The 20,953-nt window shown below is 37.7% G+C and overlaps 1 protein-coding gene across 9 annotated transcripts in view; it reads left to right on the forward strand.

Moving 5' to 3' along the window:
- Nucleotides 1–20,953, forward strand: part of LOC104972343 (E3 ubiquitin-protein ligase TRIM38-like) — a 182,372-nt gene that overhangs the window by 64,968 nt on the left and 96,451 nt on the right. For 7 of the 9 annotated variants that reach the window (XR_009492558.1, XM_059880610.1, XM_059880614.1 and 4 more), the window contains 5 exons: nucleotides 7,871–7,891; nucleotides 17,894–17,935; nucleotides 18,090–18,110; nucleotides 19,586–19,606; nucleotides 20,533–20,553. Coding sequence is in view for 8 of the 9 variants with exons in the window: in XM_059880610.1 (XP_059736593.1) it covers nucleotides 7,871–7,891; nucleotides 17,894–17,935; nucleotides 18,090–18,110; nucleotides 19,586–19,606; nucleotides 20,533–20,553 (126 nt within the window). In the remaining variant the exon portion in view is untranslated. The remainder of the gene's footprint in view (nucleotides 1–7,870; nucleotides 7,892–17,893; nucleotides 17,936–18,089; nucleotides 18,111–19,585; nucleotides 19,607–20,532; nucleotides 20,554–20,953) is intronic. The other 2 variants (XM_059880612.1, XM_024984118.2) reach the window with 1 other exon arrangement.

Raw genomic sequence — 20,953 nt, forward strand, 5'->3', positions numbered from 1 at the left:
AAAAACGAACAAACAAAAACAAACAAGGTCGCGAAAATTATAAAGAAAGTACAGGTACAAAATTGATAACTAATACCAGAAAGCAAAAGTTAAAAATCTAGAGTAGAGTTTGGAATTTCAAAAATACGATGTTAAAGAAAAGAAGAAGGAAAAGAAAGATAGAAAAAACGAACAAACAAAAACAAACAAGGTCGCGAAAATTATAAAGAAAGTACAGGTACAAAATTGATAACTAATACCAGAAAGCAAAAATTTAAAATCTAGAGTAGAGTTTGGAATTTCAAAAATACAATGTTAAAAAAAAAAGAAAAAAAGAAGAAGAAGAAAAATAAAGAGAGAAAACAAACAAACAAATACAAACAATGTCACAAAAATTATAAAGAAAATACAGGTACAAAATTTATATCAAATACCAAAAAGCCTAAATTAAAAATCTAGAGTAAAGTTTGGAATTTCAGATATACAATGTCATATAAAAGAAGAAGAGAAAGAAACAGAGAAGAAGAAAAAAAAAAAGTCACAGAAATTATATAAAAAAAAAACTATAGGTACAAAATTGATAACATATACCAAAAAGCAAAAATTAAAAATCTAGAGTAGAGTTTGGAATTTCAAAAATACAATGTTAAAGAAAAGAAGAAAAAAACAAACAAACAAACAAAAAACAAGGTCAAAAAATTATAAAATATATATATATGAAGTTTGCTGAAGAAGAAAAAAATAGGGTCTTTTTTTTTTTTTTTTGCAAAGTAATAGGTTATAAAAGTGAAAATTAAAAGAACAATAGAGGACTTAAAATTTTTTTTTTAATTAAAAAAAAAGAATGATTGTAATAATAAAAATATATCTAGGACTTTTTTGTTTTTTGTTTTTGTTGGTGTTGTGGGTTCAGTTCATTTTTGGCTAGTTCCTTGGTCAGATTTATATTTCTCAAGATCTATAGGCCCCTTCCTATGTAGTCCGTAGTAACCACAGGGTTTTGATCTATTGCCTGTAGCTTCCAAGGCGTTTCCCTCTGTTATATCTTCTTCTGTTTGCTGGTCTCTTCAGTATCTGGTTTCCGCCCTGACACAAAGGGCACGGTGGAGGACACTTTTTTTTTTTTTTTTTTAGGCTTCCTTGTTCAGTCGCGCTGTGGGGAGGGAGGGAGGGAGGGATGCTGCAAACAAATAACACTGGTGTGGGCTCGCAGTGCCTCAGCGACCCTGGGTCTGCCCCCGCTCACGGCGCGTGTAGCCTCCCTGTCCACACTGCTCGGACTCTAGGTTGTTCCGCCGGGGACAATCTGAGGCCGGCCCTGGGCTGCATGCACCTCCCAGGTCCAAGCCGCTCAGGTTCAGGCACTTGAGTAGTCCTCAGAGGCGCAGACTCAGTTGGGCCTGCGTTTTGTGCTCCTCCCAGGTCTGAGCAGCTCAGGTGATGAGGTGTTTGGCGAGCACCAATGCTGCGACTTATCGCCTCCCCGCCACTCGGTTATCTGGGTGTAAAACTGGCGCACCTTCTCAGGCAGATGTTGACCGTCCAGACCCCCAAGAAGTTTTAGTTAGCAAAGAAGCCTGCTTACAGTTTTATAGATAATGTCTCTCTGGGGCTGCGATTGCCTCCTTCCGGCTCTGGCTGCCTGTCACCGGAGGGGGAAGGTCTGCAGCCGGCTATCTCTGTTCAGTCCTTTGTTCCGTGCGCGGGCCTGGCGGTCTTAGGTTAGGGCTGGCTTTTCGCGTGGTAGATATCCCACAGTCTGGTTTGCTAGCCCAAATTATATCGTTTAGATAGCGCTCAGGGTATTCAGGCCAGAGTCTTACTCTCAGCGATGCAGCCCACGCCGCGCCTCCCTGCCCAGCCCCCACTTGCTAATGGCGGATGCAGGCGTCTGCGCTGCTTCTCCGCTGGGGGAGTTACCATAGGGCTCGCAATCTGCGAGTTTTAATTGTTTATTTATTCTTTCTCCCTGTTATGTTGCCCTCTGTGCTTCCAAAGCTCGGCACAGATTCGGCAGTGAGAAGGTTTCCTGGTGTTTGGAAACTTCTCTCTTTTTAAGATTCCCTTCCCGGGACGGAACTCCGTCCCTCCCTCTTTTGTCTCTTTTTTTTGTCTTTAATATTTTTTCCTACCTCCTTTCGAAGAGTTGGGTTGCTTTTCTGGGTGCCTGATGTCCTCTGCTGGCATTCAGAAGTTGTTTTGTGGAATTTACTCGACGTTTAAATGCTCTTTTGATGAATTTGTGGGGGAGAAAGTGTTCTCCCCGTCCTACTCCTCCGCCATCTTGGCTCCTCCCTATAAATTTTGTTTCTTAGTCTTCCATAATTGACCTTAAAATTTCCATTTTGCTTTTCTAAAGAACCTCAGGAAAGAAGTGATAAGTAAAAGCTTATTACTCATGAATGACTTTTACATAGCTAATTTCTTCACACCTAACCATTCACAATCTCTTAATCCATAGGTTTCCCTGTCTTGTCCCTCCCCTGGATGTCTGTCTTATATCTCCAAATTTGTTATAGACTTATTCAGAGGATCTTCTCTCCATTTAGTTTCTCCTCCTAAAAGCCTTTCAATTCCCACTTTCCCCATTCCACAGCATTTCCTTCCTACACATATCAGCATTTTCTGTTTTCCTCAGTCTGTCTCTGAGGACTTGATACAGGCCCCCTGAAAACTTGAAGAGACAGAGGACATTAAACTGAAAGCACAGGGTTCCATTCTGTTTACCTTCTGGGCACATCCCTAGTCAGGAACTTCATCATATTCTATTTTTAAGGGCACGCATTTAGGTCAATAAGCCTTCCCCAGATCTGCACAGTTGAGAGAAGACACCTAACAGGCTGAATGAAGTTTGTCTGTTCATTGTGCCTTCAAAGCCTGTGTAAATTCTGCTTCATTTCTTGGTGATAAACTTGACACACATTCTTCCATTGTACCCAGATACATTACCCTAGCATTCCCAGGCATAACAATATTTCCAGTTATTCTTGGATCTTTTTTCTTCCAACAATGGTAATTTGTTGCTTTTATTTGATTTTTTGTTTTGCACTTTGAATGCCACAATGACTTTCTTGGCAACCCAAACTTCATTTAGTGTTTTTAGGAGATATATATTCCAGGAAATTTTCAGTTGTTTATATCTCTCTCGGGCTTCCCTCATAGCTGAGCTGGTAAAGATACTCTGGCAATGCAGGAGACCCCAGCTCGATTTCTGGGTCTGCTGGAGAGGGGATAGGCTATCCACTGCAGTAGTCTTGAGCTTCTCTTGTGGCTCAGTTGGTAAAGAATCCAACTTCATGATTATTGTCTCATTTCTTTGACATATTCTGTTGTTATTCAATTTTCCCCTTTGGTACTTCTACATTTCATCCTAGAGTTGCAATCTCTGCAAATGATTTCTTCCTGTCAAGTTAAAGCTAGTGATAACATACCTCTGAAATATTGCCATTTTCAGTGTGACTCGTGTAATATGTTTGTCTCAGACAGGTTCTTGTCCTATAATTTAAAACTTGTTTACTGGAATTGAACTTTAATTGAGTTGAATTGAATCTTCACTTTAACTTATGGGCTTTCCCTGTGACTCAGCTAGTAAAAAACTCGCCTGCAATGCGGGAGACCTGGGTTTGATCTGAATTCTATGGACTATATAGTCCATGGGGTCGCAAAGAGTCTGACATGACTGAGCAACTTTCACTTCACTTCACTGGAATTGAATATTTTATTTCCCGTCCTTTCATGAGATTTAATTCAGATAATTTCATTTAGGCATTGGTTGAAATGTGTGGGTGTGTGCCCAAGTTGCTTCAGTTGTTTATAATTCTTTGCAACACTATGAACAGTAGCTTGCCCAGCTCCTCTGTCCATGTACTCCTCCAGACAAGAAAACTGGAGTGGGTTGCCCCTCCCTTCTCCAGGGGATCTTCCCAATCCAGGGATTGAACCCAGGTCTCTCACATTGCAGGCAGATTTTTTTAACCTCTGAACCACCAGGGAAGAAAAGTATGGCAGTGTTTAAAATTTTAACCTTCTCCCTTCCCAACATTTTATCTTTGTTTTGAGTGAATTGTTTGCTTGTTTAGTTTACCTGTAAATGTGAGGAGAAAAAGACAAATTTTGTTAATGCTTTCCCCTGTGTATCTAGTAATGATTTCATCTGTTATTGTAACTTTGTCTTCAATGTTGAATCTCCATCTTCTTCAAAGTCAATAAACACACATTGTTGTATGATTTTGTATCATATGTTTTTGAATGGATGTTTAAATATTCTTTAGTTATTCAATTTTCCCACTGGTACTTCTGTCACTTGTCCTGTTGCTTCAATCTCTGCATAATTTTTTCCTGTCCAATTAATACAAGTAATCACATGCTTCTGAAACATTGACATTTTCAGTATGGTTCATGTGTAATGTGTTTGCTCAAGGGACATACATGCCCTGTAGTTAGAACTGGCTTCACTAGCCTTGAATATTTCGTTGATCTTCCTTTCAGATTTAATTAGGAGAGCTTCATTTTGGCATGGGTTGAAATAGAAATCCACCAAAAAAAAAAAAAGCATTACCTTATTCAACTGACATAAAACTGAATAGACACTCCCAGTACATAACCATGTGTAATCTCTAGATCTTATCTTATCTTATAATCTTATTTTATAATCTCTAATCTTATACTTCAATGTTTGTGTCCAGTTTGTTTAACATAATACCCTGATCACAGAATATACATAGTAGCAGTTAAATAACTTACTATATCTTACAAAACGAATAATGAAATTTTAACAGATGGCAAAAGTTTTAAGAACTTTTTTTAAAAAAGTAAATTCCAGAATGGACATTCCTAAAATTCTCTCTCAATTTAGTAAAATGGTTCAATGTATGCCACTCTCCATTTCAGAGATTATCTATGAGCAAAAGTAAGATTTTGGCCACTGAGGATGTGAGAGCTTGTGTGTATGTATACTTCTGTTTTAAGGACTATTTCCAATATGTTTTCCTGTGTTGTGTGTGTACCTGAATACTAGTAAGCCAGTTTAGTTCAGTTCAGTCCCTCAGTTATGTCCGACTCTTTGGACCCCATGAACTGCAGCACACGAGGCCTCCGTGTCCACCACCAACTCCTGGAGTCTACCCAAAATCATGTCCATTGACTCGGTGATGCCATCCAACCATCTCATCTTCTGTTGCCCACTTCTCCTCCTGCCCCCAATCTTTCCCAGCATCAGGGTCTTTTCAAGTGAGTCAGCTTTTCGCATCAGGTGGCCAAATTATTGGAGTTTCAGTTTCAACATCGGTCTCTCCAATGAATATTCAGGACTGATCTCCTTTAGGATGGACTGGTTGGATCTCCTTACAGTCCAAGGGACTCTCAAGAGACTTCTCCAACACCACAGTTCAAAAGAATCAACTCTTCAGTACTTAGCTTTCTTTATAGTCCAACTGTCACATACTACTGGATAAACCATAGCCTTGACTAAACGGACCTTTGTTGACAAAGTAATATCTCTGCTTTTTAATATACTGTCCAGGTTGGTTATAATTTTCCTTCCAAGGAGTAAACATCTTTTAATTTTGTGGCTGCAATCACCATCTTCAGTGATTTTGGAGCCCAAAAAATAAAGTCAGCCACTCTTTCCACTGTTTCCCCATCTATTTGCCATGAAGTGATGGGACCAGATGCCATGATCTTCGTTTTCTGAATGTTGAGCTTTAAGCCAACTTTTTCACTCTCCTCTTTCACTTTCATCAAGAGGCCCTTAGTTCTTCTTCACTTTCTGCCATAAGGGTGGTGTCATCTGCATATCTGAAGTTATTGATATTTCTCCTGACAATCTTGATTCCAGCTAGTGCTTCTTCCAGTCCAGTGTTTCTCATGATGTACTCTGCATAGAAGTTAAATAAGCAGGGTGACAATATACAGCCTTGAGGTACTCCTTTCCCCATTTGGAACCTGTATGTTGTTATATGTCAGGTTCTAACTGTTGCTTTCTGACCTGCATATAGGTTTCTCAAGAGGCAGGTCAGGTGGTCTGGTATTCCCATCTCTCAGAATTTTCCAGTTTATTGTGATCCACACAGTCAAAGGCTTTGGCATAGTCAATAAAGCAGAAGCAGATGTTTTTCTGGAACTCTCTTGCTTTTTCCATGATCCAGCAGATGTTGGCAATTTGACCTCTGCTTCCTCTGCCTTTTCTAAAACCAGCTTGAACATTGGAAGTTCACAGTTCACATATTGCTGAAGCCTGTTTTGGATAATTTTGAGCATTACTTTACTAGAGTGTGATATGAGTGCAATTGTGCGGTAGTTTGAGCAGTCTTTGGCATTGCCTTTCTTGGGATTGAAATGAAAACTTCCCTTTTCCAGTCCTGTGGCCACTGCTGAGTTTTCCAAATTTGCTGGCATATTGAGTGCAGCACTTTCACAGCATCATCTTTCAGGATTTGAAATAGCTCCACTGGAATTCCATCACCTCCACTAGCTCTGTTCGTAGTGATGATTTCTAAGGCCCACTTGACTTCACATTCCGGCATGTCTGGCTCTAGGTGTTTATCTGGGTCATGAGATCTTTTTTGTACAGTTCTTCTGTGTATTCTTGCCACCTCTTCTTAATATCTTCTGCTTCTGTTAGGTCCATACCATTTCTGTCCTTTATCGAGCCCATCTTTGCAAGAAATGTTCCCTTGGTATCTCTTTTTCTTGAAGAGATCTCTAGTCTTCCCCATTCTATTGTTTTTCCTTTATTTCTTTGCACTGATCACTGAGGAAGGCTTTCCTATCTCTCCTTGCTATTTTGGAACTCTGCACTCAAAGGGTATATCTTTCTTTTTCTCCTTTGCTTTTTGCTTCTCTTCTTTTCACAGCTATTTGTAAGGCCTCCTCAGACAGCCATTTTGCTTTTTTGCATTTCTTTTTCTTAGGGATGGTCTTGATCCCTGTCTCCTATACAATGTCAAGAACCTCTGTCCATAGTTCATCAGGCACTCTGTCTATCAGATCTCGTCCCTTAAATCTATTTCTCACTTTCACTGTATAATCCACTTCCACTGTATAATGAAGAAATGGAGTAGCCATCATAGTTATCAAAAGTGTCTGAAATGCAGTACTTGGATGCAATCTCTGAAATGACAGAATGATCTCTGTTTGTTTCCAAGGCAAACCATTCAATATCACGGTAATCCAAGTCTATGCCCCAACCAGTAACACTGAAAAAGCTGAAGTTGAATGGTTCTATGAAGACCTATAAGACCTTTTAGGACTAAAACCCAAAAAGATGTCCTTGTCATTATAGAGAACTAGAATGCAAAAGTAGGAAGTCAAGAAACACCTGAGGTAACAGACAAATTTGGCCTTGGAGTACAGAATAAAGCAGGGCAAAGGCTAACAGAGTGTTGCCAAGAGAAGGTACTGATCATAGAAAACACCCTCCTCCAACAACACAAGAAAAGATGCTACACATGGACACCACCAGATGGCCAACATTGAAATCAGATTGATTATATTCTTTGCAGCCAAAGATGGAGAAGCTCTATACAGTCAGCAAAACCAAGACCGGGAGCTGACTGTGGCTCAGATCATGAATACGAGTAAACTTAACTGTAAATGCAGACTTTTTCCAAAAATTTGAATTATATATGATTTATTTTAGGCTTCCCTCATAGCTCAGTCGGTAAGAATCTGTCTACAATTCCAGAGACCTGGGTTCAATTCCTGGGTCGGGAAGATCCCCTGGAGAAGGAAATGGCAACCGACTCCAGTATTTTTGCCTGGAGAATCCTATGGTCAGAGGAGCCTGACAGGTTACAGTCCGTGGGGTCATAAGAGTCGGACACAAGTTAGCAACTAATTTACATGATTTACTTTCTTGATATTCACATGACATTTTCACTTTATTTTTTAGATGTTCCTGAGGAAATGCATGGTAAATTTTCTCACATTCTTTGTGCCATTATTTTTAGTGATTCTAACATTCCCTATCTTTTCTGTCTTATGTCATCAAATTATTTATCTATCCTCTTTCTTCTCTCTCTAATTTTTTGTTTATGGATTACTCCTGGATTAATTTCTTCCATCTCATTTCCCCTAATTTCACCACTTCTCATTCCTTTTTTCATTACATATATCTTTTTCTCTGTAGACATTAATTTTTTTTGTTTTTGTTTTTGTTTTTTTAATTTGTGTCTCCAGGGAATTACTGTGATTTGTTCAGGCTATTAGTAGCCATGAGGGTTATTAGGCTAATCAAGACATTGTTTCCATCTTATATATATTTTCAGCAAAATGGTCATTGATATAAAATTTCTGAGACATTTCAAGCTCAAAGGCAAATAACTATGTCATTAATACTAATATGTATTCAAAACTTAAGTGAAAATTCTGAATTGGCAAGACTGGGAGCAGACTGTGGCTCAGATTGGTAGCTTACTGTCAACGATGTTGGATTCGTGATCTCCAAAGAAGATTTAGTTTTGGGATCAGGCATCAGGCTTGATCACTCAAGAACTTTTGTGTTGCAGAATTTTATTAAAGTAAGAAAAGGATCAGAGAAAGCTTCCGACATAGACATCAGAAGGGGGATGGAAAATGCCCCCCTCGCTGGTGTTAGCAAGGGAGTTACATACTTTTTAAATTTGTTATTACAATAAATCAAAAGAATGTCTCAAAGTTGTAAAAGTTTTACCAGATCCACTACCACAATTTACATTTTAGGATAACAGGATTACAATTTAACATAGAAAGATCCTACCAGACCCATTCCTATAATATACATTCTAAGAAATCAAGATTAGTCAGAAGATTTTCTGACGGAGAAGCTATTCTCAAGCAGGATACATTGTCGTTGCATAATCCTTAGTACAGAGTTAAAACTGAGTTGTTTGTTGTGTAATCATCAGTTTCCGGCTTAAAGAAAATAGCCTTTTATGAGACTAAGACTAAGGAATGTGGAGAAAAAAAGATGTTTGTCCTTTCCTCCTCCATGAGAATTCCAGACCCAAGAACCCCAGACCCCTTTCTCCTCTTCAGGGACTCCGGACTTCTTATCAACCTGCCTAGGAACTGACTCTCTTAAGATCATGAACTCCTTATTGCAAAATTCAGACTTAAATTGAAGAAAGAAGGGAAAACCACTAAGCCATTTACATATGACCTAAATCAAATCCCTTATGATCATACATGGAAGTGACAAACAGATATGAAGGATGAGCTAAGATAGACAAAGTGACTGAAGAACTGTGGATGGAGGTTCCTAACATTGTACAGGAGGCGGTGATCAACTTCAGTTCAGTTCAGTCGCTCAGTCGTGTCCACTCTTTGCGACCCCATGAATCTCACATGCCAGGCCTCCCTGTCCATCACTAACTCCCGGAGTTTACTCAAACTCATGTCCATCGAGTCAGTGATGCCATCCAGCCATCTCATCCTCTGTCATCCCCTTCTCCTCCTGCCCCCAATCCCTCCCAGCATCAGAGTCTTTTCCAATGAATCAACTCTTCGCATGAGGTGGCCAAAGTACTGGCGTTTCAGCTTCAGAATCAGTCCTTCCAATGAACACCGAGGACTGATCTCCTTTAGGATGGACTGGCTGGAGCTCCTTGCAGTCCAAGGGACTCTCAAAAGTCTTCTCCAACACCACAGTTCAAAAGCATCAACTCTTCAGTGCTCAGCTTTCTTCACAGACCAACTCTCACATCCATACATGACCACAGGAAAAACCATACCCTTGACTAGATGGACCTTTGTTGGCAAAGTAATGTCTCTGCTTTTGAATATGCTATCTAGGTTGGTTATAACTTTCCTTCCAAGGAGTAAGTGTCTTTTAATTTTATGGCTGCAATCACCATCTGTGGTGATTTTGGGGCCCCCCCAAAAATAAAGTCTGACACTGTTTCCACTGTTTCCCCATCTATTTGCCATGAAGTGGTGGGACCAGATGCCATGATCTTCGTTTTCTGAATGTTGAGCTTTAAGCCAACTTTTTCAGTCTCCACTCTCACTTTCATCCAGAGGCTTTTTAGTTCCTCTTCACTTTCTGCCATAAGGGTGGTGTCATCTGCATATCTGAGGTTATTGATATTTCTCCTGGCAATCTTGATTCCAGCTTGTGCTTCTTCCAGCCCACGTTTCTCATGATATACTCTGCATATAAGTTAAATAAGCAGGGTGACAATATACAGCCTTGATGTACTCCTTTCCCTATTTGGAACCAGTCTGTCGTTTCATGTCCTGTTCTAACTGTTGCTTCCTGACCTGCATGCAAATTTCTCAAGAGGCAGGTCAGGTGGTCTGGTATTCCCATCTCTTTCATAATTTCCCACAGTTTATTGTGATCCACACAGTCAAAGGCTTTGGCATAGTCAATAAAGCAGAAGCAGATGTTTTTTCTGGAACTCTCTTGCTTTTTTGATGATCCAGCAGATGTTGGTGATTTGATCTCTGGTTCCTCTGCCTTTTCTAAAACCAGCTTGAACATCAAGAAGTTCACGGTTCACATATTGCTGAAGCCTGTTTTGGAGAATTTTGAGCATTACATTACTAGCGTGTGAGATGAGTGTAATTGCGTGGTAGTTTGAGCAGTCCTTGGCATTGCCTTTCTTGAGGATTGGAATGAAAGCCGACCTTTTCCAGTCCTGTGGCCACTGCTGCGTTTTCCAAATTTGCTGGCATATTGAGTGTAGCACTTTCACAGCATCATCTTTCAGGATTTGAAATAGCTCCACTGGAATTCCATCACCTCCACTAGCTTTGTTCGTAGTGATGCTTTCTAAGGCCCACTTGACTTCACATTCCAGGATGTCTGGCTCTAGTTGAGTGATCACACCATCATGATTATCTGTGTCGTGAAGCTGTTTCTTGTACGGTTCTTTTGTGTATTCTTGCCACCTCTTCTTAATATCTTCTACCTCTGTTAGGTCCATACCATTTCTGTCCTTTATCTAGCCCATCTTTGCATGAAATGTTCCCTTGGTATTTCTCATTTTCTTGAAGAGATCTCTAGTCTTTCCCATTCTGTTGTTTTCCTCTATTTTTTGCATTGATCGTTGAAGAAGGCTTTCTTATCTCTCCTTGCTATTCTTTGGAACTCTGCGTGCAAATTGGAATATCTTTCCTTTTCTCCTTTGCTTTTTGCTTCTCTTCTTTCACAGCTGTTTGTAAGGCCTCCTCAGCCATTTTGCTTTTTTTTGCATTTATTTTCCATGGGAATGGTCTTGATCCCTGTCTCCTTTACAATGTCACGAACCTCCGTCCATAGTTCATCAGGCACTCTATCAGATCTAGTCCCTTAAATCTATTTCTCACTTCCACTGTATAATCATAAGGGATTTGATTTAGGTCATACCTGAGTGGTCTAGTGATTTTCCTTATTTTCTTCAATTTATGTCTGAATTTGGCAATAAGGATTTCATGATCTGAGCCACAGTCAGTTCCTGGTCTTTGTTTTGCTGACTGTATAGAATTCTCCATCTTTGGCTGCAAAGAATATAATTAATCTGAATTCAGTGTTGACCATCTGGTGATGTCCATGTGTAAAGTCTTCTCTTGTGTTGTTGCTATGACCAGTGCATTCTCTTCACAACATTCTATTAGCCTTTGCCCTGCTTCCTTCTGTACTCTAAGGCCAAAATTGCCTGTTACCTCAGGTGTTTCTTGACTTCCTACTTTTGCATTCCAGTCCCCTATAATGAAAAAGACATCTTTTTTTTGGGTTTTAGTCCTAAAAGGTCTTGTAGGTCTTCAGAGAACCATTTAACTTCAGCTTTTTCAGTGTTACTGGTTGGGGCATAGAATTGGATTACCGTGATATTGAATGGTTTGCCTTGGAAACGAACAAAGGTCATTCTGTCGTTTTTGAGATTGCATCCAAGTACTGCATTTCAGAATCTTTTTTTGACCATGATGGTTACTCCATTTCTTCTAAGGAATTCTTGCCCACAGTAGTAGATATAATGATCATCTGAGTTAAATTCACCCATTCCAGTCCATTTCATTTTGCTGATTCCTACAATGTCAACGTTCACTCTTGCCATCTCCTGTTTGACCACTTCCAATTTGCCTTGATTCATGGACCTAACATTCCAGGTTCCTATGTAATATTGTTCTTCACAGCATCGGACCTTGCTTCTATCACCAGTCACATCCACAGCTGGGTATTGTTTTTGCTTTGGCTCCAACCCTTCATTCTTTCTGGAATTATTTCTCCACTGATCTCCAGTAGCATATTGGGCACCTACCGACCTGGGGAGTTCCTCTTTCAGTATCCTATCATTTTGCCTTTTCATAGTGTTCATGTGGTTCTCAAGGCAAGAATACTGAAGTGGCTTGCCATTCCCTTCTCCAGTGGACCACATTCTGTCAGACCTCTCCACCATGACCCATCCATCTTGGGTGGCCCCACACAACATGGCTTTGTTTCATTGAGTTAGACAAGGCTGTGATCCATGTTATCAGATTGGCTAGTTTTCTGTGATTATGGTTTCAGTGTGTCTGCCCTCTGATGCCCTCTCGCAACACCTACCGTCTTACTTGGGTTTCTCTTACCTTGAACGTGGGGTATCTCTTCACGGCTGCTCCAGCAACATGCTCCAGCCACTGCTCCTTACCTTGGACGAGGGGTATCTCCTCACGGCTGCCCCTCCTGACCTTGAACGTGGAGTAGCTCCTTTCGGCCCTCCTGTGCCTGTGCAGCTGCCTCTCCTTGGCAGTGATCAAAACCATCCCCAATTAGAAGAAATGAAACAAAGCAAAATAGTTGTCTTGGAAGCCTTAGAAAAGAAGAGAAGCAAAATGCAAAGGAGCAAAGGAAAGATATACTCATTTGAATGCAGAGTTCCAAAGTATAGCAAGGAGAGATAAGAAAGCCTTAAGTGAACAATACAAAGAAATAGAGGAAAACATTCTATTTCCCATGGGAAAGACTAGCCATCTTTCAAGAAAAGTAGAGATTCAAGGGAACATTTCATGCAAACATGGGCATAATAAAGGACAGAAATGGTATAGACTTAACAAAAGCAGAAGATATTAAGAAGAGGTGGAAAGAATACACAGAAGAACTGTACCAAAAAAAAGGTCTTAATGACCCAGGTAACCACAATGGTGTGGTCACTCACCTAAAGCAAGACATCCTGGAGTGTGAAGTTAAGTGGACCTTAGGAAGTGTCACTACAAACAAAGCTAGTGGAGGTGATGGAGTTCTAGCTGAGCTATTTCAAGTCCTAAAAGATGATGCTGTGAAATGCTGAACTCAATATGCCAGCAAATTTGGAAAACTCAACAGTGGCCACAGGCCTGGAAAAGATAAGTTTTCATCACAATCCCCAAAAATGGCAATGCCAAAGAATGCTCAAACTACCACACAATTGTGCTCATTTCACATGCCTGCAAGGTCATGCTCAAAATCCTTCAAGCTAGGCTTCAAAAGGATGTGAACTGAGAAATTCTCAGATGTACAAGCTGGATTTTTTCAAGGTAGAGGGACCAGAGATCATATTGCCAAATCCATTGGAACATAGAAAAGGCAAGAAAATTCCAGAAAACCATCTACTTCCGCTTCATTGACCACGCTAAAGCCTTTGACTGTGTGAATCACAACAAAATGTGGAAAATTCTTAGAGAGATGAAATACCAAATCACCTTACCTGTTTCCTGAGAAATCTGTATGCAGGTCAAGAAGCAACAGTTAGAATGGGACATGGAACAACAGACTGGTTCCAGACTGGGAAAGGAGTACATCAAGGCTGTTGTTCTGGTTCTGTTGCTTCTTGACCTGCATACAGGTTTGACACCTGCTTATTTAACCTATATGCAGAGAAGATCATTAAAAAATACCAACCTGGATGACTCATAAGCTGGACTCAAGATTGCCACAAGAACTATCTACCACCTCAGATATGCTAATGACACCACCCTAATGGTAGGAAATGAAGAGGAACTAAAGAGCTTCTTGATGAAGGTGAAAGAAGAGAGTGAAAACGCTGGTTTAAAACTCAACTTTCAAAAAACTAAGATCATGGCATCTGGTCTCATCACTTCATGGCAAATATATGGGGGAAAAAATGGAAACAGTGACAGACTTTATTTTGGGAGGCACCAAAATCACTGTGGATGGCAACTGCAGCATTAAATTAAAAGACGCTGGCTCCTTGGGGGAAAAAAGCTATGACAAACCTGTGCTGTGTGTGCTGAATTTAGTCATTCAGTTATTTCCGACTCTTTGGGGCAAGCCTAGATGACTTCACTTTGCTGACAAACGTCCGTCAGTCAAGTCAAAGCTAGGTTTTTCCAGTAGTCATGTATGGATGTGAGAATTGGACCATAAAGAAAGCTGAGCACCGAAGAATTGATGCCTTCACACTGTGGTGCTGGAGAATTTTCTTGAGAGTTCCTTGGACAGCAAGGGGGTCAAATCAATCAATTCTAAAGGAAATCAACCCTGAGTATTCATTGAAAGGACTGATGCTGAAGCTGAAGCTTCAATATTTTGGCCACCTGATGTGAAGGGCTGATTCATTGGGAAAGACCCTAATGCTGAGGAAAATTGAGGGCAGGAGAAGAAAGGGGTGACCGATGATGAGATGGTTGGGTGGAATCTTCGACTCAATGGATATGAGTTCAAACAAACTCCAGGAGACAGTGAAGGATGGGGAAGCCTTGTGTGCTGCCATCCATGAGGTCACAAACAGTTGGATATGACTGAACAACTGAACAACAACAAATGTCTCCACTTTCTGAGGTTTTAAATACCAAAATTTCAGATGTCATCCACTGGGAAAGTTTGAACACTAAGCTTTCTCTGTTATTCACCTGGATCCTATTACTCAGTTGTTCCAAGGTATACAAATGTCTAACCTTATATTATATGACTTTTTTTTCCTTCAGAATTCTTATTTCTCAATCTGCAAATTTCTTATTGTGTTTAGAAAAATTTCACCTGTTAGGGGAAAATGATTGATAACATCTCTCATTAATGAAATATAATGTTAATGAAATGAGAAGCGATCTTCCTTTGAAAGTTCTAATAAGGTTCAGAAAGCACTACTTTGAAACTAATTTTTGGCCTCTTCTATTCTCTTGATTTTTTTTTTAATTTATGTCTTTGCTTTAGGAGAAGATCAATTTACCTATATAGCTCTTTACCATTTATAGGAGGCTAAAAGTGGCTACTGCTCCATCAAGCCAAGTATAGAGAAGGGTCTCTTTACTGTATGTTTCCTCATCACTTTTAAATATATTTTTCATATATCTATTCATGTCAGATTTTTATTTTGACAAAGGTAGAAGGGCCAGCAGAATCCCAGTGATTGATATTGCTTAGTCCAAAGGAATTTCTATTCTACCTTTTTGGTTAGATTGTTTCCAGTCTTAGAACCTCAGGCAAAATGGAATATATGGAATTAAAACAACATTACTTCTCATCAGCGATGTAAACTTTGTACCATATGTCTTGAATTCTTATAAATGTGGGTCTATTTGAACCCAAGACAAATGAAGGAAGTGCTTTGAACTTTTAACCTCCTCCTTTCCTTTCTTATTTTAAATGAATTGGTGTTTTACTCTAGTTTGACTAATTATTGTTAAGAGAAAAATGGCAGCACTCATAACATATTTCACTGCATACCTAATTATGGCTTAATTTCTTTCTTATGTCTTTTTCTTTATCACTCAGTTTCCATCTTTCCAAGCACTATCCTACATTTAAGTCACTTGGTAGCCTTATTATTCAGTTTTTCCAAATAAAGTTTGTTTTCAGCATTTGTTATTCAATTTTTCCGTTATTATCTGTGATTTCTAGATACAATCTAGGAAGACTTTATTATGTGTCATCTGTATGTTAGTAATTATATATTTCAAAGTTTTGCCAATTTCAATCTTCTGATTTTTCTTCAATATATGATCAATCTTTGACTGACAATTAATTTCACCTTATTTAGTACTTAAATCCTTCCTTTCATGAATCTCATTAAAATCTGATTCACATAAGCATTAGCTAAAATAGAAATTCACATTACATGAGTTTATGTATTCATCAGTTCACAATGTTGATAGAATCATCCAGGAAACAACCCTGCATTTCTTCTATAACATTGGTTCTACTCTGAATTGTATTTTGCTTTATCATATATACCATACCATATACTACATCATATACCAATATATAAGTGCTTACTACTTCTTTTCATGATGGCATTTGCAATCTTAGTCCCTTTTTTCAACAAAATGTCTACTGAAGTATGAAATCCTTTCTCCAATTTCTGATATTGCCTTTGAGTCTGGTGGTTCAAATTCTCAGAAAGCGATGGCAAGACTGAAATTTTTGTCTTCTTTTTTTCTGTCATTGTCCCCTCATTTTGAATTGCTTCTTTCTCCCTTTCATTTTAACAATAAATGTAATGAAAAGAAAGGTAGATCACATTGATATATATATCACTATTTAAAATCATAGTTTCTTCTCTTATTGCACTTTGCTCTTTAAATCCCTACAATCATCTTTCTCAACTCCAGTGTATCCATGTTTTGTTTTGTTTTTTTATAGTGACTGTATTTTTTTTAATTTTATTTTATTTTTAAACTTTACATAATTGTATTCGTTTTGCCAAATATCAAAATGAATCCATCACAGGTATACATGTGCTCCCCATCCTGAACAATCATCTTTCTCAACTCCAGTGTATGCATGTTTTTACATGATTTTCTTTTGGAATCTTACTTTTTCCAACTAAAAGTGCTATCTTTATTTGTAGAGACAGTACCTTATCTTTCCATATTACATCTTTGATTCATTCTATTGTTACAAGTTATACAGATATTACATTTGACTCAAGTACATTTTATTAATCTTACACTTCTTTAGTATTAACATTTTCAATGTGGCCAATGTGAAGGTTTTGTCCAAGATAAAAGTCATTTGACTCAGGTCCATTTCTCGACCATTTAAGCCTTCATAGCCTTTTCTTTCATAGGTTTTTCAATGTGAAGAGCTTCATTTAGATATTAGTTAAAGTAGAAATGCACAGAACACAAGTTTTTGTATTATTTTTTAAATACTTGGAGGATAATTACATTACAATATTGTGATGGCTTTTGCTGTACATCAACATGAATCAGCCGTAGGTATACATATATCTCCTCCCTTTTGAATCCCCCTCCCACTTCTCTTCCCATCCCACTCCTCTAAGTTTTGTATTATTGATAGATGAAATGTTGCAAATACAAAAACCCAGAAAAAAATGTGTCACCTCTAAGAAACAGGGTTTAGGATCTTCTAGTTTATTGTTGCTACTTTGTACCACATAGCTACTGCAAAACTTGATTTGACTATACACATTAATTAAAAGGCATAAACTTATTAAATCTCACAACCAATAATAAATGCCTAAAGTCAAGGGGATCAAGAACATTTTTAAAAGGCAACTAGGAGAACTAATATTCTTAATTTTTTTCCTCAGCTCAGTGAAATCATTCATTGTATGCCCATTATCAGTTTTGGGAGAAAACTTTGGACAAAACAGATCCCAAACACTTGTATTTGTGTACATGTTTGAGTGTATGTTTTACTCTATGCTGTGTGTTTATACCCAATATGCTTTTGTCTATAGTTATCTGTATCCAGATAGGTTTGATTTTATATATGAATTTTGCATTGCAATGAATTTTTGTTATATTTCTCTCCAATTTTAAAGAATTATTTCACAGAAAAATGGTGAATTATCTCTGACATTTGACTCAAGTACATTTGACTTTACTTCCAAAACAATTTGTGATGATTGTTTTTCTCCTGTCTTTAGTGTATTGTTTCCAGCCTGTTATCACTATGTTTTTCATTGTCTCATACCTCTTTGGAGTGTCTACCACTGTAACCTGAATTTTTAGTTACAGAGTTCACCTGTATTTCTCTTCTTATTGTCCTTTTATCTTTCTTTTGTTGTAGGAAATTCTCTGGGAAAAAAAGAGAATCTTTCAACCATTGTTGGTGAGTTCATTTTGTGTGCACATATGTTTATGTATATGTGTTTATCTGCTCACAAAACATTAAACATTGCTTTCAGATATTTCAAATTTTTTTTATTTTTCTTCATGTTTGTTTTCCATAGTATTTAAATTAATCTTTCCATTTTATTTTTCAGATGATCTTCAGAAAAAAATTGGTAACTTTCTGACAAATCTCCACTCTAGTAACCCTTCCAGTGACTGCTTCCATGATGTCATCAGCACTCCCTGCCCTTATATCATTATGCCATCCACTGGCTCCCCTTCTCCTGGATACCTACTCTTTTGTACCCAATATTTGGATGTGAACTGCTTTCTTACTACTTTATGTCCACTGTTTTTCCTTATGCTTCATTATTTCCCATTGCATTTTTATTCCACACCTTCCCTTTCCTATAATATTAGCTTTCTCTGTCTTCCAGAGACTTGCCATCCTTGCATCGTGAATTTGCAGTATAAAGGGGATTGGACTAATAAGCACATGGTTTCCACTCTCTATATTTTCTGGAAAGCATCCATTTACTTGGGTCATTATCAAGTATCCAAATTGAAAAGGCCATTACTTTACTATTGACGCTTCCCAAATCTTAACAAGAGAAGAGAATTTCAAATTGGTGAATGAAGTGTCTCCCTCCATTGCCCTGACAAAGACTGTAAGTTCTAATGCCATTGGCTGGTTAAGTGTGAGATGGAGTCTCACTCTCTCACTGTTCTTTGTCATATTACACAAGTGTTACCAATATTGCAAATACTTTACAATACTTTTCTGGCTTCTTTCCATCTATAGTAAGCATTCTTCATTCTTTAACATTTTTATTCACATAAATATTAATTCTGAAATCTGCAATCCTTTTTCAATGTTTTCAGAAGGATGTTACATTTTAAGAAAAACTTATCAACCCATTCCACTATTCCTGCCTAGAGAATTTCATGGATGGAGGGTCCTGGTGGACCCGAGTCCATGGGGTGGCAAAGAGTCCGACACAACTGAGCCACTAACACTTTGACTTTCACTTATGTATAATATATATTTCAATTCAGAATTTTTATGTGAATAGCAGGAATACTGTTCTAGAATTAATCCAAGATATTTTTTCATAAAGCACTAACATATTTATTCAGTTTGTCATCCTCATTTTTCTAATGGTAGTTTTTCAATTAAATTTTGCTTTACAGATTAAATGGAATTTGGGAATATATATTGCTAATAATATGAAGTAGACATCATGTGATTACTGCTATAGATACAGTTTTTAACACAGGGGTACTTTTACTGTACACTTTCCATTATATTTTAGATAACTGTCTCATGTATGTGAGAATCTTTGCCTTTTATTGTGAAAAAGGAGGAGAGTCCAATGCAAGGTGAATGATTTTCCTGTCTTATACCAGGGGAAGTTCTACTCTAAATTCTATCATTTTTTTCCCTTTTCCCATCTTAATTCCCTTTGCACAAAAGCATGATGGGATATAAAACACTGCTTCTCATGAGTTATATGGGATTTGGAACCTTTGATTCCAGTTCTTAAAAAAATGGGTAAACAATGAAAAGGATTCAAGTTATTGTCCTCTTCTCTTCTTTACATTGTACCTTAATTTGTTTGAATAGTTATTTCTTCCTTTTATTTTTCAGCTAAGGGTGAACAGGATAAAGGCAAGTCCATTAGTTTTTTACCCTCTTTATCTACTCATGTTTTATCTGTTTCTTTTATATTTGTCTTTAACACTCAATGTTCAACTTTCTCAACTCCAATCTATATACCTAACTTTCCATCATATTTTCTCATTTTATTATTATTTCAAATGAAGTTTATCCTCTTCATGTGTTATTATATGATTTATCCTGTCCTTCCTATTTATACAAAAATTTTGTTTTTGCCAAGTACATCATACTAATAATTTACTTATAAAATTTTGCTATCTTTAAAGTTTCTAAGAAAGTTTTATCAAATAGTTTCACTCATTTGATTCAGAAGCCCCTCCTCTCCCATTTAATATTTCATTTCCCTCCTTTTCATTTTCCTTTGTGAAAGTAAACTTAACTGAGGCGTAGTTAAAATCAAACTCCCATAAAATACAGTTGCATATTAAGCGGCTGACAAAGTGTTGTGAATAGAGGCACCGAGGAACATGACACTGATACCCTGTAAGAGCAGTAGTTCAGGATTCTGTAATTCAGTGTTCAGTGATTTTATAAAGAGTGAAACTACCAATATAGGAGATTTGGGTATATGTATTTAGCAGCACTCACATAACTAGTTAAAGAGAAATAATTAATTAATAAAAAATAAAATACTTTCAAAGGAAGTCATAAATGTTTTATTAGGCAATTACCAAAAGTCATATTTTAAAAGTTTTCTCATTTATTCTTATTTCTTCATTTGTTTAATACTATTTATTTCTCAAAAGGAAACTCAAACACTGTATGTGTGCCTGTGTGTATATTTTGGGAGGGAGGGTAGGTTGTGTGTTTACCTGAATCCTGATCATTTAAATTTACCTACAGTTTTTCAATAAATCTGAATTTTCTTCATGTTTCTTTCCAATGAAATTTGCATTGACTTTCTTTTTATTTTACAGATAAACTTCAGGAAAAAATTGGTAAAGTATCTTTGATATCATTTTAATCCCAAAACACTTTAAAATACCTGCTTTCCCAGCCTCAAAAATATCCCACCTTTTAATCAATATGCCATCAGTGGCTTGCAGTTTCCCAGACCTCTTCCACTCTAAGGCAATATTTTGCTTATGGACTATTCCCATATTCCTCCCCTTTCTAGCCTTTCAAAGCCTGAATAAAATTGGAAATCCTTCATTGGTCAAGTGTAAGCTTGATGATCATTCTTACACTGCTCTAAATTCTACTACTCCCAAGTGTGCAAGTATCTCACATAAGTTTTTGAGAATTTTTTTACATCCAAAAAGAGTAATTTTAATTCATTCTTATTTATTTTTATTGATACATTTGTCAATGTGGCAAATTGCAACTACTTCAAATACT

Source organism: Bos taurus, chromosome 23 (genome assembly GCF_002263795.3).
Source record: "Bos taurus isolate L1 Dominette 01449 registration number 42190680 breed Hereford chromosome 23, ARS-UCD2.0, whole genome shotgun sequence".
Classification (NCBI taxonomy): domain Eukaryota; kingdom Metazoa; phylum Chordata; class Mammalia; order Artiodactyla; family Bovidae; genus Bos; species Bos taurus.